Source organism: Hoplias malabaricus, chromosome 14, assembly GCF_029633855.1.
Source record: "Hoplias malabaricus isolate fHopMal1 chromosome 14, fHopMal1.hap1, whole genome shotgun sequence".
Classification (NCBI taxonomy): Eukaryota; Metazoa; Chordata; class Actinopteri; order Characiformes; family Erythrinidae; genus Hoplias; species Hoplias malabaricus.
Genome location: NC_089813.1, coordinates 39,199,971 through 39,220,138, shown reverse-complemented (window position 1 = coordinate 39,220,138; position 20,168 = coordinate 39,199,971). Strand labels below are relative to the sequence as shown.

At 43.0% G+C, this 20,168-nt stretch overlaps 1 protein-coding gene across 1 annotated transcript in view; it reads right to left on the bottom strand.

Annotated features, from left to right (window-relative positions):
* Positions 1-12,580, bottom strand: part of nfic (nuclear factor I/C) — a 49,100-nt gene extending 36,520 nt beyond the window's left edge. The window contains exon 1 of the mRNA XM_066643275.1: positions 12,443-12,580. Within this exon, the coding sequence (XP_066499372.1) occupies positions 12,443-12,472 (30 nt within the window). The 5' untranslated portion in view covers positions 12,473-12,580. The remainder of the gene's footprint in view (positions 1-12,442) is intronic.
* Positions 12,581-20,168: the final 7,588 nt, after the last annotated feature.

Here is a 20,168-nt window from a genome sequence, read left to right as displayed (position 1 = left end):
CACTGATTTTATAAAAGCCACCAAGTCAAACAGAAACTCTGCAGGGCTTCATTCGCTCTGGGTTCAGACGGGGGTCCGGGTTCAGATGGGGGTCTGGGTTCGGACTGGGTGCTGGTTCTGACTAAGGTCCGGGTCCGGACTGAGTCCAGGATCGGACGGAGGTACAGTTTCGGACTGAGTCCAGTTCAGACGGAGGTCCGGGTTCAGACGGAGGTACAGGTTCGGACTGAGTCCAGGTTCAGGCGGAGGTCCAGGTTCGAACGGAGGTACAGGTTCGGACGGAGGTACAGGTTCAGACTGGGACCCGCCATTTGGTGGCTGCTGAGGACGTGTTCTTATAAATTTTACTCTCGTCCTCATGTCCACGTTTCCATTTCCATTTCCTAATCTCCACTCGTAGCGGTGCTTTTGAACGGTGCAAAGTAGGAAAATGAAACTGAAGGAACCTGTCCCCTAAACTGCGGCATTAATTATGAACTGAATTCATTCTGTCACGCATCTTTAAACCTTGAACTGACCCCCCCCCCCCCCCCCCCCACACACACACACACACAATTAAACAGCTGTATGACTTACCATCCCTCTGTTTATCTTTTCTGACAGATGTGGTACAACCTCAAAAAGTTAGACTCAGTGTTGTTCACTCATTCATTCATTGTCTGTATGTACACTCACCCAGTCACTCACTCAGGGATAACACAGCACACAGACAGTGACCCGAAATGGGCTTCGAACCCAGGACCCCGAGACCCTGGAGCGCTGTGGCAGAGACACTCCCTGCAGCACCACCACCCCCACATCACTGGAATTACAGTATAATCGTTTTTTGTCCAATAGCTGTGTCTCAGTCACCCCTGCTTTCTCTCAGCAGCCAGACCCTTAAGAACCCTGCCAGAACATTCAAACCGTCCTCACTGAGCTGCAAAACCCATCTCCGAGACCAACAGGCCAGTGAGCAAACTCAAAGCAGCCGCTGCGAGGGGGAGTCTGAACGGGAGTAAAAACACAGGCCGGTCCTTTTTCAAACAATTTACAGCATAAACCATTATTTAAGAGTCCCGTGATCGTCCCACGGCCGTAGGAACCAGCCAAGGTCCGGCGAGAGAGCCGGAGCGGAGGTGGATTTGCGGAGTTTTTAAATAAACAGCCGCTGGACTGTGCCACGACAGCGCTCCACCTCTTGGTCCGCGTCCAGTCTCGGAGAAAAAAGGCTCAGAACTGGCCCGGACGCTGCCAAAAGCTCAGCTTCTCCTCACTGTGACCTAGTGCTGCAGCTCCACAGAGAAATACTCACAGCAAACCTGGAAAAACCAGTAGATCTGCGCACAGGACCACATCTCAGAGCATGGAGCTTTTGTCTGGACGCTCAGAGGTCCAAGCCGCGACTGCACCGTCATTCGGACGTCTTTTAATGTAACATTCGGCCGCATAATCGCTCAAGCAATGGACTCTATTCACATTCAGGATAAAGGGAGGGAGACACAGCAGTAGAACAATGATCTGAACCTTTCAGACGCTCAATAAGACGTTTGAGAGCTCAGACAAACTGAAAAATATTCAAATAAATGTAATATTACGTACTGTGTGTTATTTTTTAATGTAATGTATAATTGTTATTAAAAATGTTATCATTCTCCACTCACAATTGTCCTTTTATTAAGAAATTAACCAAAACCAAGAATTAAGAATTAATATGCTATGCTAACAACAACGGCTAACATCAAAGTCACCATCTTTAAAGGAGTTTTACACTATATGACCACTAATTAATCAAAAACATTTTATAAAATTCTGAGAACGTTTCCTCACCATTCACTGCTCTCTGTACACATTGGAAAAAGCTCCAGTGTTTATACACAGCCCTGGCTCCGTAAATAGGGACAAAAACTGAAGTGCCTCAGTCAAAAATGGTTCAAGCCTATTCTCTCTCTCTCTCTCTCTCTCTCAACCACGGCTGAGAAACGGCGTCAGGAGGCATTTGGACGGTGAAGAGCCTCCTCAATTTGAAAAGCTAGAACAGAGATAAGGATGTTGCTCTATTCCTGCTCCTCGGGTGGGTAACACTGACTCATTCTTCCTGTCATAGATTACTTGAGATGGAACTGACTCTAAACCCAGGAGAGCGCTATCTGCATTAAAGTAAACACAAAGCAAAAGTGCTACAAAACTAAACAACACGCGTTACAAAGGAGTTTCTGTGGTAATTCAAACAGTGAATAAAAGCTTTCAGAGCAGTAAGAGTGTAAACTCCAAACCCAGGCCTTAAAGGTATCAGTACAACTTCCAAAAAGGAAATGTGAGCCTTCGCTGATGTAAAGAGAAACGTTAGAAGGTGCTGTCTGGCAGCCATACGACTAAAAACCTACAACGGCAATGGAACACGCTATGATTACGCTCCCTGAAGAAGATGAACCACTGAGGGTCCCACCCTGGTGACGTTCTCCAGGACTCTCCTGAGAGTGTGCATAATGAAACACTGTAAAATAAGGGTCCCAGACTCAGTCCAGTCCACTACAGAGCCCCCTCCGCTAACAGAGAGCTCTGAGGTTGCACACTCAGCTCTGAAATGTAAATATTTAGCGTCGCTCACCATGCTCCCCGCCGAGGAACCCGGGTGCGATATGAAACGGAGCCAAGCGTCCATCTGCAGCACGGGCCACATGAAGTCCACGCTCATGCCAAGAGCCGCGGCTTTTATAGGTGTGGCCACTTTTTGGCACAGCCCCCCCCCCCCCCCCCCCCCCCCCCCCACCACCACCCACCACCTCCTCCTCCTCGTCCCAGAGTGTCCCCCCTTCAGTGGGACAGGGGGTCTCACTGCCACATCAAAGCTGGTGCTCTACTTAGGACTTGTGCCATTTTATTTCCTAAAGTTGGTTGAAAGTGCCGTGTGACAGTTTCCTGGCGATGGACGACTGGAGGAGCGCAGCCGGGTTAAAACTCAGGAGGAGCAGGGCTAATCAAAATAACTCCATTAATGTGAAGGGGGCTGGGGGACAGTGTGAGAGTTGGGGGTGGGGTGGAGGGTGGTGAAAAATTGGGCCACATATTACACACACACACACACACAGTAGCCCATGAGAGTCAGCAGCGATTTGAGAGAAGACCAGCAGCTACACTTCAAACGGCAGCCAAATACATGCAGGAGGCAGGGGGCTTTTCAGTGTTGATTAAAGCAAGGCCTAGTCAACAGCACGAAGAACACCCCCCCCACACACACACACACACCACACACACACACACACCACACAGCAACTTTTTACCAATAGTAATAACAACACACAGAAATTAAATCAAGAACTTTATGCTGTCTGTATGTGGGTCTATACTTTATAGTAGTTACAGTATTAAAACAGGGCCTACTAAACACACACACACACACACACTCACACACACAAACACACAAACACACACTGTAACTCTACCAAGACCAATAACAACACAGAAATATAACCAAAGATTTTTATAGATGTTATTACTATAGTTTTATAGTAGATACTTTTAATATTGAAGCAGGGCCTAGTTAAGAACACCAAACACACACACACACACACACACAATATAACATTACCCAGACCAATAACAACACACAGAAGTAAATTCTGCCCTAAGAGTCCCAGTATGAGTCCACATTTAATCTCCACACTCTCGTAACTGCCCACCGGAGTAGTGTTGTTAGTGTGTGCTCCCAGGAAGTGTAAAGCAGGGTCTAGTGAACAGCTGAAAGGACACACAGGCTGAACCCCATTTTCTGCTTCATATCACCCCCGGTATTATGTTGGAAATGTAGGTAATACTTGGGAATATGTTATAATTTTAGAAAAAAATAAACAGCAAAAACAAACGTTTAAACCGAGCAAAAGCGTGATCAGCTCACTCTCCGCTGTTAAAACACTTTATTCATTTTAGTTAAGGTCATGTCTCTCTCTCTCTCTCTCTCTCTCTCTCTCTCTCTCCACTACAGGGGACTAATTGCGGCGCTAACAGACTGAATCGATGAGAAACGGGGGCAGGGCTGCACTCCCACGGCAAACAGAAATCAAAATTCTTCCAAAATCTCTTTCAGATAACACTGCAGAGAGCTGGCAAGACCCTCTTAACACAGGAGCGTCCCAAATCCCCCACACCAGGCCTACGACTACTTCCTCTGAAAAGGGCAGTGGCCCAAATCCCCACACCAGGCCTATGACTACTCCCTCTGAAAAGGGCAGTGGCCCAAATCCCCACACCAGGCCTACGACTACTTCCTCTGAAAAGGGCAGTGGCCCAAATCCCCCACACCATGCCTACGACTACTTCCTCTGAAAAGGGCAGTGGCCCAAATCCCCACACCAGGCCTACAACTACTCCCTCTGAAAAGGGCAGTGGCCCAAATCCCCCACACCATGCCTACGACTACTTCCTCTGAAAAGGGCAGTGGCCCAAATCCCCACACCAGGCCTATGACTACTCCCTCTGAAAAGGGCAGTGGCCCAAATCCCCACACCAGGCCTACGACTACTTCCTCTGAAAAGGGCAGTGGCCCAAATCCCCACACCAGGCCTACGACTACTTCCTCTGAAAAGGGCAGTGGCCCAAATCCCCCACACCAGGCCTACGACTACTCCCTCTGAAAAGGGCAGTGTGCCAAATCCCCCACACCAGGCCTATGACTACTCCCTCTAAAAAGGGCATTGGCCCAAATCCCTCACACCAGGCCTACGACTACTCCCTCTGAAAAGGGCAGTGGCCCAAATCCCCCACACCATGCCTACGACTACTTCCTCTGAAAAGGGCATTGGCCCAAATCCCTCACACCAGGCCTATGACTACTCCCTCTGAAAAGGGCAGTGGCCCAAATCCCCCACACCAGGCCTACGACTACTCCCTCTGAAAAGGGCAGTGTGCCAAATCCCCCACACCAGGCCTACGACTGCTCCCTCTGAAAAGGGCAGTGGCCCAAATCCCCCACACCAGGCCTACGACTACTTCCTCTGAAAAGGGCAGTGGCCCAAATCCCCCACACCATGCCTACGACTACTTCCTCTGAAAAGGGCAGTGGCCCAAATCCCCACACCAGGCCTACAACTACTCCCTCTGAAAAGGGCAGTGGCCCAAATCCCCCACACCATGCCTACGACTACTTCCTCTGAAAAGGGCAGTGGCCGAAATCCCCACACCAGGCCTATGACTACTCCCTCTGAAAAGGGCAGTGGCCCAAATCCCCACACCAGGCCTACGACTACTTCCTCTGAAAAGGGCAGTGGCCCAAATCCCCCACACCAGGCCTACGACTACTCCCTCTGAAAAGGTCAGTGGCCCAAATCCCCCACACCAGGCCTATGACTACTCCCTCTGAAAAGGGCAGTGTGCCAAATCCCCCACACCAGGCCTACGACTGCTCCCTCTGAAAAGGGCAGTGGCCCAAATCCCCCACACCAGGCCTACGACTACTCACTCTGAAAAGGGCAGTGTCCCAAATCCCCACACCAGGCCTACGACTATTCCTTCTGAAAAGGGCAGTGGCCCAAATCCCCCACACCAGGCCTACGACTACTCCCTCTGAAAAGGGCAGTGTCCCAAATCCCCACACCAGGCCTAGGACTACTTCCTCTGAAAAGGGCAGTGTCCCAAATCCCCACACCAGGCCTACGACTACTTCCTCTGAAAAGGGCAGTGGCCCAAATCCCCACACCAGGCCTATGACTACTCCCTCTGAAAAGGGCAGTGTCCCAAATCCCCACACCAGGCCTAGGACTACTTCCTCTGAAAAGGGCAGTGTCCCAAATCCCCACACCAGGCCTACGACTACTTCCTCTGAAAAGGGCAGTGGCCCAAATCCCCACACCAGGCCTATGACTACTCCCTCTGAAAAGGGCAGTGGCCCAAATCCCCACACCAGGCCTACGACTGCTCCCTCTGAAAAGGGCAGTGTCACAAATCCCCCACACCAGGCCTACAACTACTCCTTCTGAAAAGGGCAGTGGCCCAAATCCCCCACATCAGGCCTACAACTACTCTTTCTGAAAAGGGGAACATCCTAAATCCCCCACACCAAGCCTACAAGTACTCCTTCTGAAAAGGGCAGTGGCCCAAACCCCCCACACCAGGCCTACAACTGCTCCCTCTGTAAAGGGCAGTGGCCCAAATCCCCCACATCAGGCCTACAACTACTCCCTCTGAAAAGGGCAGTGGCCCAAATCCCCACACCAGGCCTACGACTATTCCTTCTGAAAAGGGGAACATCCTAAATCCCTCACACCAGGCCTACAACTACTCCTTCTGAAAAGGGCAGTGGCCCAAATCCCCACACTAGGCCTACAAGTACTCCTTCTGAAAAGGGCAGTGGCCCAAATCCCCCACACCAGGCCTACGACTATTCCTTCTGAAAAGGGGCGCATCCTAAATCCCCCACACCAGTCCATCTAAAAAGGAGAGTGTCCCAAATCCCTGCACCAGGCCCCAAACTGCTCCCTCTGAATAAACCATTCTCTTTGTACTCTCCAAAATCTCACTTTAGTCTTAATCTAGAGTTTCATGCTCCATTCCGCAGAAAATAAAGTCCAGAAATCACTGAATCAGCACCAACACGACTCCAGCTGCTCGTTCTCTCTGAGATCATTAGCCACAGCTTGTTAAGTCTTCATGACAAACATCTGGCTTTCACTCCACACAGCAGCCGCTGCTCATAGTTTCCGTATCGTATTGTTAATATCCATTAATTAGGTTATGATTTAGCACAAAAACCGATCTTGAAAAAGAAATTGGTAAAATCCTAAAACCAAAATCCAAACCAAAAAAAAAAAAATATATATATATATATATATAATATATATATATATATATCTTTTTTTATATATATATATTGTGACACATTGATGATGTAACAAAAAAGCTTTACAGAAGTTGAGAATTAAAACAATTACTATATATATATATATATATATATATATATATTTATTTTTTTTTTTTTAGCAGTTTGAAAAGAAGCAGTGGGTCGGCCTCACGCTTCTCAAATGAAGTAAATATTTCCCTGAAATATGAAATGACTAAACAAATTGCGGGGTAATATATATATATATATATATATATATATATATATATATATATATATATATATAGTAATTGTTTTAATTCTCAACTTCTGTAAAGCTTTTTTGTGACATCATCAAGGTGTAAATTTAACTTGACTATTACCATATAATATCAAAATAAATACAGTGCAAAAGTTACAGAGAAATCTAAATAGTTACACAGTTGGGTAAAGACATTATTCACACCAATAAAACCTAATATTACAATAAACACAAATATGTCTTCAAATTCCAAAAAAAAACCTCAATGTTATTATAAGACATATTAAGTATAGCTAAATTAATAACCTTTAAAGCTGTATATGTGTATCCTACCTTTACTACTGATCATACTGTAAATATACTAGACCATGTGGGCCTAACTCTACTGGACCGCCATCAGCTGCAAAACATGTGTCACACAAGTATCACATATATGTCAGTCTCTGTAAAATTCACAGGGAGGAAATGTATGACACTTGAATGCCATAATTTGCAGTGTTTTGTGTTATGATATTAAACTGTGTCATTCATTCACTGTCTGTAAGCGTTTATCCAGTTCATGCTCGCAGTGGGTACAGAGCTGACCCAGAATCACTGAGACCAAGGCGGGAATGGAACCCTACTTACACGTGAGTTTCAACAAGGTCAGTCAGTCACTCTGCCTCTCAGTCAGTCACTTTTGTAACTCATTCGGTCAGTGACTCAGTCAGTGACTCAGTCTCAGTGAATCAGTCAGTGAATCAGTCAGTCAGTGAGTCAGTCAGTCAGTGAGTTAGTCTGTCAGTGGGTCAGTTAGTGATTCAGTTAGTGACTCAGTCTGTCAGTGAGTCAGTCAGTGAATCAGTCAGTGAGTCAGTCAGTCAGTGAACCAGTCTGTTAGTGACTCAATCTGTCAGTGAGTCAGTCAGTGAGTCAGTCAGTCAGTGAGTTAGTCTGTCAGTGGGTCAGTTAGTGCTGTGAAGCTGCTTTGTGACAACATCAGTTGTGAAAAGCGCTATATAAATAAATTTGATTTGATTTGATTTGATTCAGTCTGTCAGTGAGTCAGTCAGTGAGTCAGTCAGTGAACCAGTCTGTTAGTGACTCAATCTGTCAGTGAGTCAGTCAGTGAGTTAGTCTGTCAGTGGGTCAGTTAGTGAATCTGTCAGTGATTCAGTCTGTCAGTGAGTCAGTCAGTGAATCAGTCAGTGACTCTGTATGTCAGTGAGTCAGTCAGTGAACCAGTCTGTTAGTGACTCAATCTGTCAGTGAGTCAGTCAGTGAGTTAGTCTGTCAGTGAGTCAGTCAGTGAACCAGTCAGTGAGTCAGTCAGAAATGCAAAGCCAAACTACAGCGTATTCAGCTGAAAAACAGCCCCTAAAACAATTAACCCATCACCAAAACTAATTACACAATTAATCCAGATTACATCATTAATACTGATCCAGTTCAGTTCCACTCACCATACTCTCCTCCTCATATAAACTCCAGTGTGTTACTTTCCTGCAGTCGGTGCAGACTTCAAACCCGACCGTTCAGAGCGCCGGTGTGAGGCGTGTGTGTGTGTGTGTGTGTGAGAGAGAGACTATAACACACTTCTCTGTCTCACACACAGTCTGGCGCACACTCAGACTGCATCTCTCTCTCTTTCTCTCTCTCTCTCTCTCTCTCTCTCTCTCTCTCTCTCTCTCTCTCTCTGCCACGCTCACACATTAGGGGCACATCAGGAGACTCCTCCACACACACACACACACACACACACACACACAGTACACAGCCCAGGCTGGCCGTGGTGCTTCTGATCATAGAAACAAAGCAAATGTCTGAAGGCCTCAAACCTGCAGCACACACTGCACACAGCCCTCACTGCTCCCTCACCAGCTCCACACCAAAACAGCAGTGTGGAGTGACTCGGGAGTCATTTCTGTATCAGGGCAGACATTTATAACCCACCGTACAGACCTGACATTGCTCACTGACCGTTTATAGACGAACAGATACGTACTGCACCGTTCTTGTAGCTGGGTTTCTGAAATAAAGCATCTGCATTTTATTTATTTCACTGCAGTTTTAAGCTTTCAGAAATTGATGATATTCATCTGTAACCGTAACCTGAGAGGATTCCTTTATATTAAATGTATAAACGTGGGCAGATATGTCCATTAAACACATCAGCACCGGCCCACAGTTGAGCGACGGTGCACCCCGGCCGTGCCAGGAGCAGATCTGGAGGAACGTTCACATTAATAAAGGAAACACAATAAAAAGATGTCAGAGCATTAAAACATAAGATAAGGTCGTCTCAAATATTAAAAAGCTTCAAAACAGTAACAACAATAGTCTTAAATACATTATAAAAATCAACCTGACTTGTGTTTTTACGCTGAATCATAGTTTCCAGTGTTTCACAAGCTCTGGCTCATCGTATCTCATCCACACCATCTCCGCTGGGACCTTGCTTCTTCCAAAACAGAGACGTTACAGAAGGAGACGTCAAAGTAAAACACATTTATTCCAGTTGATAAAGAAACAACACCGCACAGGTCCAAAAACACAGGTCCTCCAAACTACACACTGGGCTTCACATTCACACAATCCTCAAAACGCTGTTGGGTTCAGACGGTGTCAGATCCCTGCGCTCATCATTAACCAGGGCTCAGCGTGTTCCAGGTGAAGCACGTTGTAAAACCAGAGTCGGGCAACAGAACTAAAGCACGGCTAAACAAACACGGTGCCCCGGCCGCGCTTTCCCTGGTCACTTCGCTTTGAAAATGAAACCGACCGCTGCCCTCTCAGCGCCAAGGAAACCATGGGCTTGAATACGTTCGCAGTTTACAACAGCTTTCACACAGCCCAGTGCTGATAAACCTGAACCCAACCACGTCAACAGACAAACAGCAGCCTGACGCTCACTGGGCCTACGGACCTCACCACACCACCTTCAACACAGTAACAACACTGTCACGGACGCTGCATTGGAGTGAAAATGCTTCCTATATGAGATGTAGATGCACATTAAAGACAGAAGCTCCTGCTCCAGTCCGAGGGTTAAATACTGGGGATTATTTTGCAGGCTGTAAGTTAAGATGGATGCATTACATAAAAACACAACTTCGCAATCCCAGAAACTTTCCCTCCTCCCTGTGAAAGTGCACGGCTCCCGCCGTGTGTCGAAAAGCATTGCTCAACATTGAGCGGCGACGGACAAAAATAATGATCGAGTTCCGAGCCTCCGTCAAAAATAGGTCAGTGTTGTTCCAGCAACAAAACTCAGAGAGGAAAAACACCAGAAAGAGCCCCAGAAGATTACACATTACCTCCACTGCGAGAATACACTGTCCTTGTGTGACACCGGAGAGCAGACAGCTGCCAGACTCGGGCTTGGATATCACCGATCGAATATCATATTTAATATAGACCTCTGTTAACACACGTATATTTACTGAGCTTTTAAACTAAGAAGAGATTTTTAAAATAATAACAACACATGCTCCAAAAGTGTTAGGAAGTGTGTTGCACAGCATTACGTGTGTGATCTATATTCTCTGTTCATATTTATAACACTTCTATAGAGTCCACGGAAGTATAAATGTATATCACTACAGGTCTGAGAGCTTTAAGCTTGGAAAAGAAATTAAAACACAGTCTATGATCCTCTCACTCAATAAAACATACAGTGTTTAATCTGTGAATTATATCTGACACATGAACATAGTCTGAGTTTATATTCGTCTAATACTCGCCTTGTATAAATAAACAAACAAACAGAAAGGGTTATTAACGTTTATTACTACTTATTACATACGTTATAACTTACATTATGACTTTATACTCCATTTATTACAAACTGCGGTGCCATGAATGAGAACTCAACTCCAGACACAGGTGTGAAAACATCTGCACGCAGCTGCACTGTTTTTTCACCGTGTGCTAACCGCTAACCGCTAGGAAATTACACAGAAATTACACAGAAATTAAAACGCGTTTTACGAAATACCGACGTCATTTATTCTGGCAAAATATATATATATTACACACGCACTTCTCATGAGAATGTATTTTTTCTGCAAAGGTTTTGTAAAATAATTTTAAAAAAAAGAGAAAATGTGTCTCATATTTAATTAATGTTAGAACTTTGATTATGTAATTAATTAAATACACTTTCTGTTACAAAACGCAAAAATGAAGTGCAGTATGAGAATTCATATCTCGATTAATGTGACAACACACACACACACACACACACACACACACACACACACACTCACACCTCAATCTGCGTTCAATGTGCAATGAGTTTAAAAACGTGTTAAAGAACTGTATACATTTTAACCCACGTCACTGTAAAACTAAATGCATTTATATGTGTGTGTGTGTGTGTGTGTGTGTGTGTGTGTGTGTGAACATGTACATAGCAAAATAAAATATATTTTGTAAGATTAGTGTTAGCTACCGACAGCACTGCAGCTGAAAATAAAACACATTAAAACTAACATTAGCTTTTTTATGAAATTTACGAAAATCAAAATTTATTCATTTAAAAAACTGTTGATTTTTACAATTAAAATACTTTCGTAACTATGTGATTCAAACTATTCCAGATTGTAACATATTACAGCATGTTCTCTTCCTAATTAAAATACACAGTATTTATTATATATTTATTTTTAATTACGGAAAAAACTACAGTTGCAAAACTCAACACTAAATAAACTACGTGTAAATTACGTAAAATAAAATTTGCAGCACTTAAAGAAAAATTAATTTGACCACTTACAAAAAGTTCCTATCTGTTCTGAGCTTAAATGATAATTATCGTATATTTTCTGTTGCAGTTAGAGGCGAGACCCTGGAACGGTTCACGGTTTTATTGTGAGTTATGGCTGTAATAGTGAACACTCCTGCTCCATTATGAAGAGCAGTGTTTGTTGGAGGTGTTTATGACACAGACGTGTGTGGCCGCATGCACGGGGTCTGAGATATATTCTGGGAGCTGCTGGAAGGAGAAGAGGGTTAAAAAGTTGGGGATGGTTTGGAAACGTGTCGCAGTTTCTTCACCCTCCTCACAGGCTCCACATCCACAGCACGGAGGAGTTAGAACGAAGCGCTCTGAAGGGGTTTCCTTTGCTTTACGCCCAGAAAGTTTGGCAGAGTTTACAACGACAACAACAACAACACACTGCTAGAGCTGCTTTCACCAGAGCTTTACACAACTTTACACAAAGTATAGAGAACTTCTCCAGCTCGGCCTGAGGAGCGAGAGAGCACACTTTACTCACTCTCTCTCTCTCTCTCTTTTTCTACCCGCCCTTTTTCTGAAACCTGCTTGAAATCTCTCAGCGCTGCATGTGCAACTAATAAACAAACAGAAAACAAACCAGCAAACAAACAAATAAACAAGTGTTTACCTGAGTCAGACAGAGAGGAGAATACATCATCGTTGCAAAACTATGGAAGACTTTTCAACAGAATTAATCTTCACAGATAATCATCATCATCATCATCTTCATCTCCATCTTCATCCTCCTCCTCCTCCTCCTCCAGCAGCAGCAAAAAAAGACTCTCTCTCTCTGTGTATCTCTCTCTAACTCACTCTCTCTCTCTCTCTCTCTCTCTCTCTCTCTCTCTCACTGTCTCCCTTCCACTCAGCGGGAGCGCGAGAAAGCGCGAGAAAGGCGACGGGAACGGGAACGGGAGCGAGAGCGAGAGCGCGAGAGCGAGAGGCAACGGGAGCGCGTGCGGGCGGGACGAGGAGCGAGCGAGAGCGCGCGGAGGGCGCACACTTCCATTTAGGAAATGGAGGGAGGAGGAGAAGGAGGAGACGGGGAGGGGGGGAGGGGGAGGGGGAGGGGGGGAAGAAATCAAAGGAGAAGAAGAAAAAGAAAACGAAAAAGAAGAGGGAGGAATGAAATGACGTGATGAAAACGGCCCATCCCAAAAGAGAGAGAGAAAAAATTAAATAAATAAATAAATAAATAAATAAATAAAAAAACACCCGCGAGGCGCGCGCTCTCCAAGTTAAGGAAGCAGTTTCATCTCCGTTTAAAAAAAACAACGCGCCAAAAGCGAAACGCCGTTCCCCGCGTGCACTGCGCTCTCTCTCTCTCCCTCTCTCCCTCTCTCTCATACACACACACACACACTCTATCACTCCCTCTCTCTCTCCAAGTCTCTCTCTGACTGCGTCACCCACAGCGCCCATTGAGGCCAAATTATATCAGCCACGAGCGCAGCTCACAGCAGCATTAACTCTTACAGCTCCTTTAACTCTTACAGCTCCTTTAACTCTTACAGCTCCTTTAACTCATACAGTACCTTTAACTCTTACAGCTCCTTTAACTCTTACAGCTCCTTTAACTCTTACAGCTCCTTTAACTCATATAGCTCCTTTAACTCTTACAGCTCCTTTAACTCATACAGTACCTTTAACTCTTACAGCTCCTTTAACTCTTACAGCTCCTTTAACTCATATAGCTCCTTTAACTCTTACAGCTCCTTTAACTCATACAGTACCTTTAACTCTTACAGCTCCTTTAACTCTTACAGCTCCTTTAACTCATACAGCTCCTTTAACTCTTACAGCAACTTTAACTCTTACAACACCTTTAACTCTTACAACACCTTTAACTCATACAGCCCCTTTAACTCATACAGCCCCTTTAACTCTGACAGCTCCTTTAACTCATACAGTACCTTTAACTCTTACAGCAACTTTAACTCTTACAACACCTTTAACTCATACAGCCCCTTTAGCTCATACAGCTCCTTTAACTCTTACAGCTCCTTTAACTCATACAGCACCTTTAACTCTTACAGCAACTTTAACTCTTACAACACCTTTAACTCATACAGCCCCTTTAGCTCATACAGCTCCTTTAACTCTTACAGCTCCTTTAACTCATACAGTACCTTTAACTCTTACAGCAACTTTAACTCTTACAACACCTTTAACTCATACAGCCCCTTTAGCTCATACAGCTCCTTTAACTCTTACAGCTCCTTTAACTCATACAGCACCTTTAACTCTTACAGCACCTTTAACTCATAGAGCACCTTTAACTCTTACAGCTCCAATAACTCTTACAGCCCCTTTAACTCTTACAACACCTTTAACTCTTACAACCCGTTTAACTCTTACAGCCCCTTTAACTTTTACAGCCCCTTTAACTCTTACAGCTCCTTTAACTCTTACAGCTCCTTTAACTCATACAGCACCTTTAACTCTTACAGCTCCTTTAACTCTCACAGCCCCTTTAACTCATACAGCTCCTTTAACTCATACAGCTCCTTTAACTCTTACAGCACCTTTAACTCATACAGCACCTTTAACTCATACAGCACCTTTAACTCTTACAGCCCCTTTAACTCAAACAGCTTCTTTAACTCTTACAGCACCTTTAACTCTTACAGCACCTTTAACTCATACAGCACCTTTAAGTCATACAGCTCCTTTAACTCAAACAGCTTCTTTAACACTTACAGCACCTTTAACTCTTACAGCTCCTTTAACTCTTACAGCTCCTTTAACTCATACAGCACCTTTAACTCTTACAGCACCTTTAACACTTACAGCCCCTTTAACTCTTACAGCTCCATTAACTCATACAGCACCTTTAACTCATACAGCACCTTTAACTCTTACAGCACCTTTAACTCATAGAGCACCTTTAACTCTTACAGCTCCTTTAACTCTTACAACTCCATTAACTCATACAGCTCCTTTAACTCTTACAGCACCTTTAACTCTTACAGCTCCATTAACTCATACAGCACCTTTAACTCATAGAGCACCTTTAACTCATAGAGCACCTTTAACTCATAGAGCACCTTTAACTCATAGAGCACCTTTAACTCTTACAGCTCCTTTAACTCTTACAGCTCCTTTAAATCATACAGCTCCATTAACTCATACAGCTCCTTTAACTCATACAGCTCCTTTAACTCAAACAGCTCCTTTAACTCAAACAGCTCCTTTAACTCTTACAGCTCCTTTAACTCTTACAGCGTCTTTAACTCTTACAGCTCCTTTAACTCTTACAGCTCCTTTAACTCTTACAGCTCCTTTAACTCATACAGCTCCTTTAACTCATACAGCTCCTTTAACTCTTACAGCTCCTTTAACTCTTACAGCTCCTTTAACTCTTACAGCGTCTTTAACTCTTACAGCTCCTTTAACTCTTACAGCACCTTTAACTCTTACAGAACCTTTAACTCTTACAGCGACTTTAACTCTTACAGCGTCTTTAACTCTTACAGCTCCTTTAACTCTTACAGCTCCTTTAACTCTTACAGCTCCTTTAACTCATACAGCTCCTTTAACTCTTACAGCTCCTTTAACACTTACAGCACCTTTAACACTTACAGCACCTTTAACTCTTATAGCTCCTTTAACTCTTACAGCTCCTTTAACTCTTACAGCGTCTTTAACTCTTACAGCTCCTTTAACTCTTACAGCTCCTTTAACTCTTACAGCACCTTTAACTCTTACAGCGACTTTAACTCTTACAGCTCCTTTAACTCTTACAGCGTCTTTAACTCTTACAGCTCCTTTAACTCATACAGCTCCTTTAACTCTTACAGCTCCTTTAACTCTTACAGCTCCTTTAACTCATACAGCTCCTTTAACTCTTACAGCTCCTTTAACACTTACAGCACCTTTAACACTTACAGCACCTTTAACTCTTACAGCTTCTTTAACTCTTATAGCTCCTTTAACTCTTATAGCTCCTTTAACTCATACAGCTCCTTTAACTCTTACAGCTCCTTTAACTCTTACAGCACCTTTAACTCTTACAGCACCTTTAACTCTTACAGCGACTTTAACTCTTACAGCTCCTTTAACTCTTACAGCGTCTTTAACTCTTACAGCTCCTTTAACTCATACAGCTCCTTTAACTCTTACAGCTCCTTTAACTCTTACAGCTCCTTTAACTCATACAGCTCCTTTAACTCTTACAGCACCTTTAACACTTACAGCACCTTTAACACTTACAGCACCTTTAACACTTACAGCACCTTTAACTCTTACAGCTCCTTTAACTCTTATAGCTCCTTTAACTCATACAGCTCCTTTAACTCATACAGCTCCTTTAACTCTTACAGCACCTTTAACTCTTACAGCACCTTTAACTCTTACAGCTCCTTTAACTCTTACAGCTCCTTTAACTCTTATAGCTCCTTTAACTCTTACAGCGTCTTTAACTCTTACAGCTCCTTTAACTCTTACAGCACCTTTAACTCTTACAGCACCTTTAACTCTTACAGCGACTTTAACTCTTACAGCGACTTTAACTCTTACAGCTCCTTTAACTCTTATAGCTCCTTTAACTCATACAGCTCCTTTAACTCATACAGCTCCTTTAACTCTTACAGCTCCTTTAACTCATACAGCTCCTTTAACTCTTACAGCACCTTTAACTCTTACAGCTCCTTTAACTCTTACAGCTCCTTTAACTCTTACAACATCTTTAACTCTTACAGCTCCATTAACTCTTACAACATCTTTAACTCTTACAGCACCTTTAACTCTTACAGCCCCTTTAACTCTTACAACACCTTTAACTCTTACAACACCTTTAACTCTTACAGCCCCTTTAACTCATACAGCCCCTTTAACTCTTACAGCTCCTTTAACTCTTACAGCTCCTTTAACTCATACAGCACCTTTAACTCATACAGCACCTTTAACTCATACAGCACCTTTAACTCTTACAACACCTTTAACTCTTACAACACCTTTAACTCTTACAGCCCCTTTAACTCATACAGCCCCTTTAACTCTTACAGCTCCTTTAACTCTTACAGCTCCTTTAACTCTTATAGCTCCTTTAACTCATACAGCTCCTTTAACTCATACAGCTCCTTTAACTCATACAGCTCCTTTAACTCTTACAGCTCCTTTAACTCTTACAGCACCTTTAACTCTTACAGCACCTTTAACTCTTACAGCGACTTTAACTCTTACAGCGACTTTAACTCTTACAGCGACTTTAACTCTTACAGCTCCTTTAACTCATACAGCTCCTTTAACTCTTACAGCTCCTTTAACTCTTACAGCTCCTTTAACTCTTACAGCGTCTTTAACTCTTACAGCTCCTTTAACTCTTACAGCTCCTTTAACTCATAGAGCACCTTAAAATCATAGAGCACCTTTAACTCTTACAGCCCCTTTAACTCTTACAGCTCCATTAACTCATACAGCACCTTTAACTCATAGAGCACCTTTAACTCATAGAGCACCTTTAACTCTTACAGCTCCTTTAACTCTTACAGCTCCTTTAAATCATACAGCTCCATTAACTCATACAGCTCCTTTAACTCATACAGCACCTTTAACTCATACAGCTCCTTTAACTCAAACAGCTCCTTTAACTCAAACAGCTCCTTTAACTCTTACAGCTCCTTTAACTCTTACAGCTCCTTTAACTCTTACAGCACCTTTAACTCTTACAGCGTCTTTAACTCTTACAGCGTCTTTAACTCTTACAGCTCCTTTAACTCTTACAGCTCCTTTAACTCATACAGCTCCTTTAACTCTTACAACTCCTTTAACTCTTACAGCACCTTTAACTCTTACAGCGTCTTTAACTCTTACAGCTCCTTTAACTCTTACAGCACCTTTAACTCTTACAGCACCTTTAACTCTTACAGAACCTTTAACTCTTACAGCGACTTTAACTCTTACAGCTCCTTTAACTCTTACAGCGTCTTTAACTCTTACAGCTCCTTTAACTCATACAGCTCCTTTAACTCTTACAGCTCCTTTAACTCTTACAGCTCCTTTAACTCATACAGCTCCTTTAACACTTACAGCACCTTTAACTCTTACAGCACCTTTAACTCTTACAGCTCCTTTAACTCTTATAGCTCCTTTAACTCTTACAGCGTCTTTAACTCTTACAGCTCCTTTAACTCTTACAGCACCTTTAACTCTTACAGCACCTTTAACTCTTACAGCGACTTTAACTCTTACAGCGACTTTAACTCTTACAGCGTCTTTAACTCTTACAGCTCCTTTAACTCATACAGCTCCTTTAACTCATACAGCTCCTTTAACTCTTACAGCTCCTTTAACTCTTACAGCTCCTTTAACTCATACAGCTCCTTTAACTCTTACAGCACCTTTAACACTTACAGCACCTTTAACACTTACAGCATCTTTAACACTTACAGCACCTTTAACTCTTACAGCTCCTTTAACTCTTATAGCTCCTTTAACTCATACAGCTCCTTTAACTCATACAGCTCCTTTAACTCTTACAGCACCTTTAACTCATACAGCTCCTTTAACTCATACAGCTCCTTTAACTCTTACAGCACCTTTAACTCTTACAGCTCCTTTAACTCATACAGCTCCTTTAACTCATACAGCTCCTTTAACTCTTACAGCTCCTTTAACTCATACAGCTCCTTTAACTCTTACAGCACCTTTAACTCTTACAGCTCCTTTAACTCTTACAGCTCCTTTAACTCTTACAACATCTTTAACTCTTACAGCTCCATTAACTCTTACAACATCTTTAACTCTTACAGCACCTTTAACTCTTACAGCCCCTTTAACTCTTACAACACCTTTAACTCTTACAACACCTTTAACTCTTACAGCCCCTTTAACTCATACAGCCCCTTTAACTCTTACAGCTCCTTTAACTCTTACAGCTCCTTTAACTCAAACAGCTCCTTTAACTCAAACAGCTTCTTTAACACTTACAGCACCTTTAACTCTTACAGCTCCTTTAACTCTTACAGCTCCTTTAACTCTTACAGCTCCTTTAACTCTTACAGCACCTTTAACACTTACAGCTCCTTTAACTCTTACAACATCTTTAACTCTTACAGCTCCATTAACTCTTACAACATCTTTAACTCTTACAGCACCTTTAACTCTTACAGCCCCTTTAACTCTTACAGCACCTTTAACTCATACAGCTCCTTTAACTCATACAGCTCCTTTAACTCTTACAGCTCCTTTAACTCAAACAGCTTCTTTAACACTTACAGCACCTTTAACTCTTACAGCTCCTTTAACTCTTACAGCTCCTTTAACTCTTACAGCACCTTTAACACTTACAGCACCTTTAACTCTTACAGCGTCTTTAACTCTTACAGCACCTTTAACTCTTACAGCGTCTTTAACTCTTACAGCTCCTTTAACTCTTACAGCTCCTTTAACTCTTACAGCTCCATTAACTCTTACAGCTCCTTTAACTCATACAGCTCCTTTAACTCAAACAGAACCTTTAACTCATAGAGCACCTTTAACTCTTACAGCTCCTTTAACTCTTACAGCTCCATTAACTCTTACAGCTCCATTAACTCTTACAACACCTTTAACTCTTACAGCCCCTTTAACTCTTACAGCCCCTTTAACTCTTACAGCTCCTTTAACTCTTACAGCTCCTTTAACTCTTACAGCGTCTTTAACTCTTACAGCTCCTTTAACTCTTACAGCTCCTTTAACTCATAGAGCACCTTTAACTCTTACAGCCCCTTTAACTCTTACAGCTCCATTAACTCATACAGCACCTTTAACTCATAGAGCACCTTTAACTCATAGAGCACCTTTAACTCTTAAAGCTCCTTTAACTCTTACATTTCCTTTAAATCATAGAGCTCCATTAACTCATACAGCTCCTTTAACTCATACAGCACCTTTAACTCATACAGCTCCTTTAACTCAAACAGCTCCTTTAACTCTTACAGCTCCTTTAACTCTTACAGCTCCTTTAACTCTTACAGCACCTTTAACTCTTACAGCACCTTTAACTCTTACAGCGTCTTTAACTCTTACAGCGTCTTTAACTCTTACAGCTCCTTTAACTCTTACAGCTCCTTTAACTCTTACAGCTCCTTTAACTCATACAGCTCCTTTAACTCTTACAACTCCTTTAACTCTTACAGCACCTTTAACTCTTACAGCGTCTTTAACTCTTACAGCTCCTTTAACTCTTACAGCACCTTTAACTCTTACAGCACCTTTAACTCTTACAGAACCTTTAACTCTTACAGCGACTTTAACTCTTACAGCTCCTTTAACTCTTACAGCGTCTTTAACTCTTACAGCTCCTTTAACTCATACAGCTCCTTTAACTCTTACAGCTCCTTTAACTCTTACAGCTCCTTTAACTCATACAG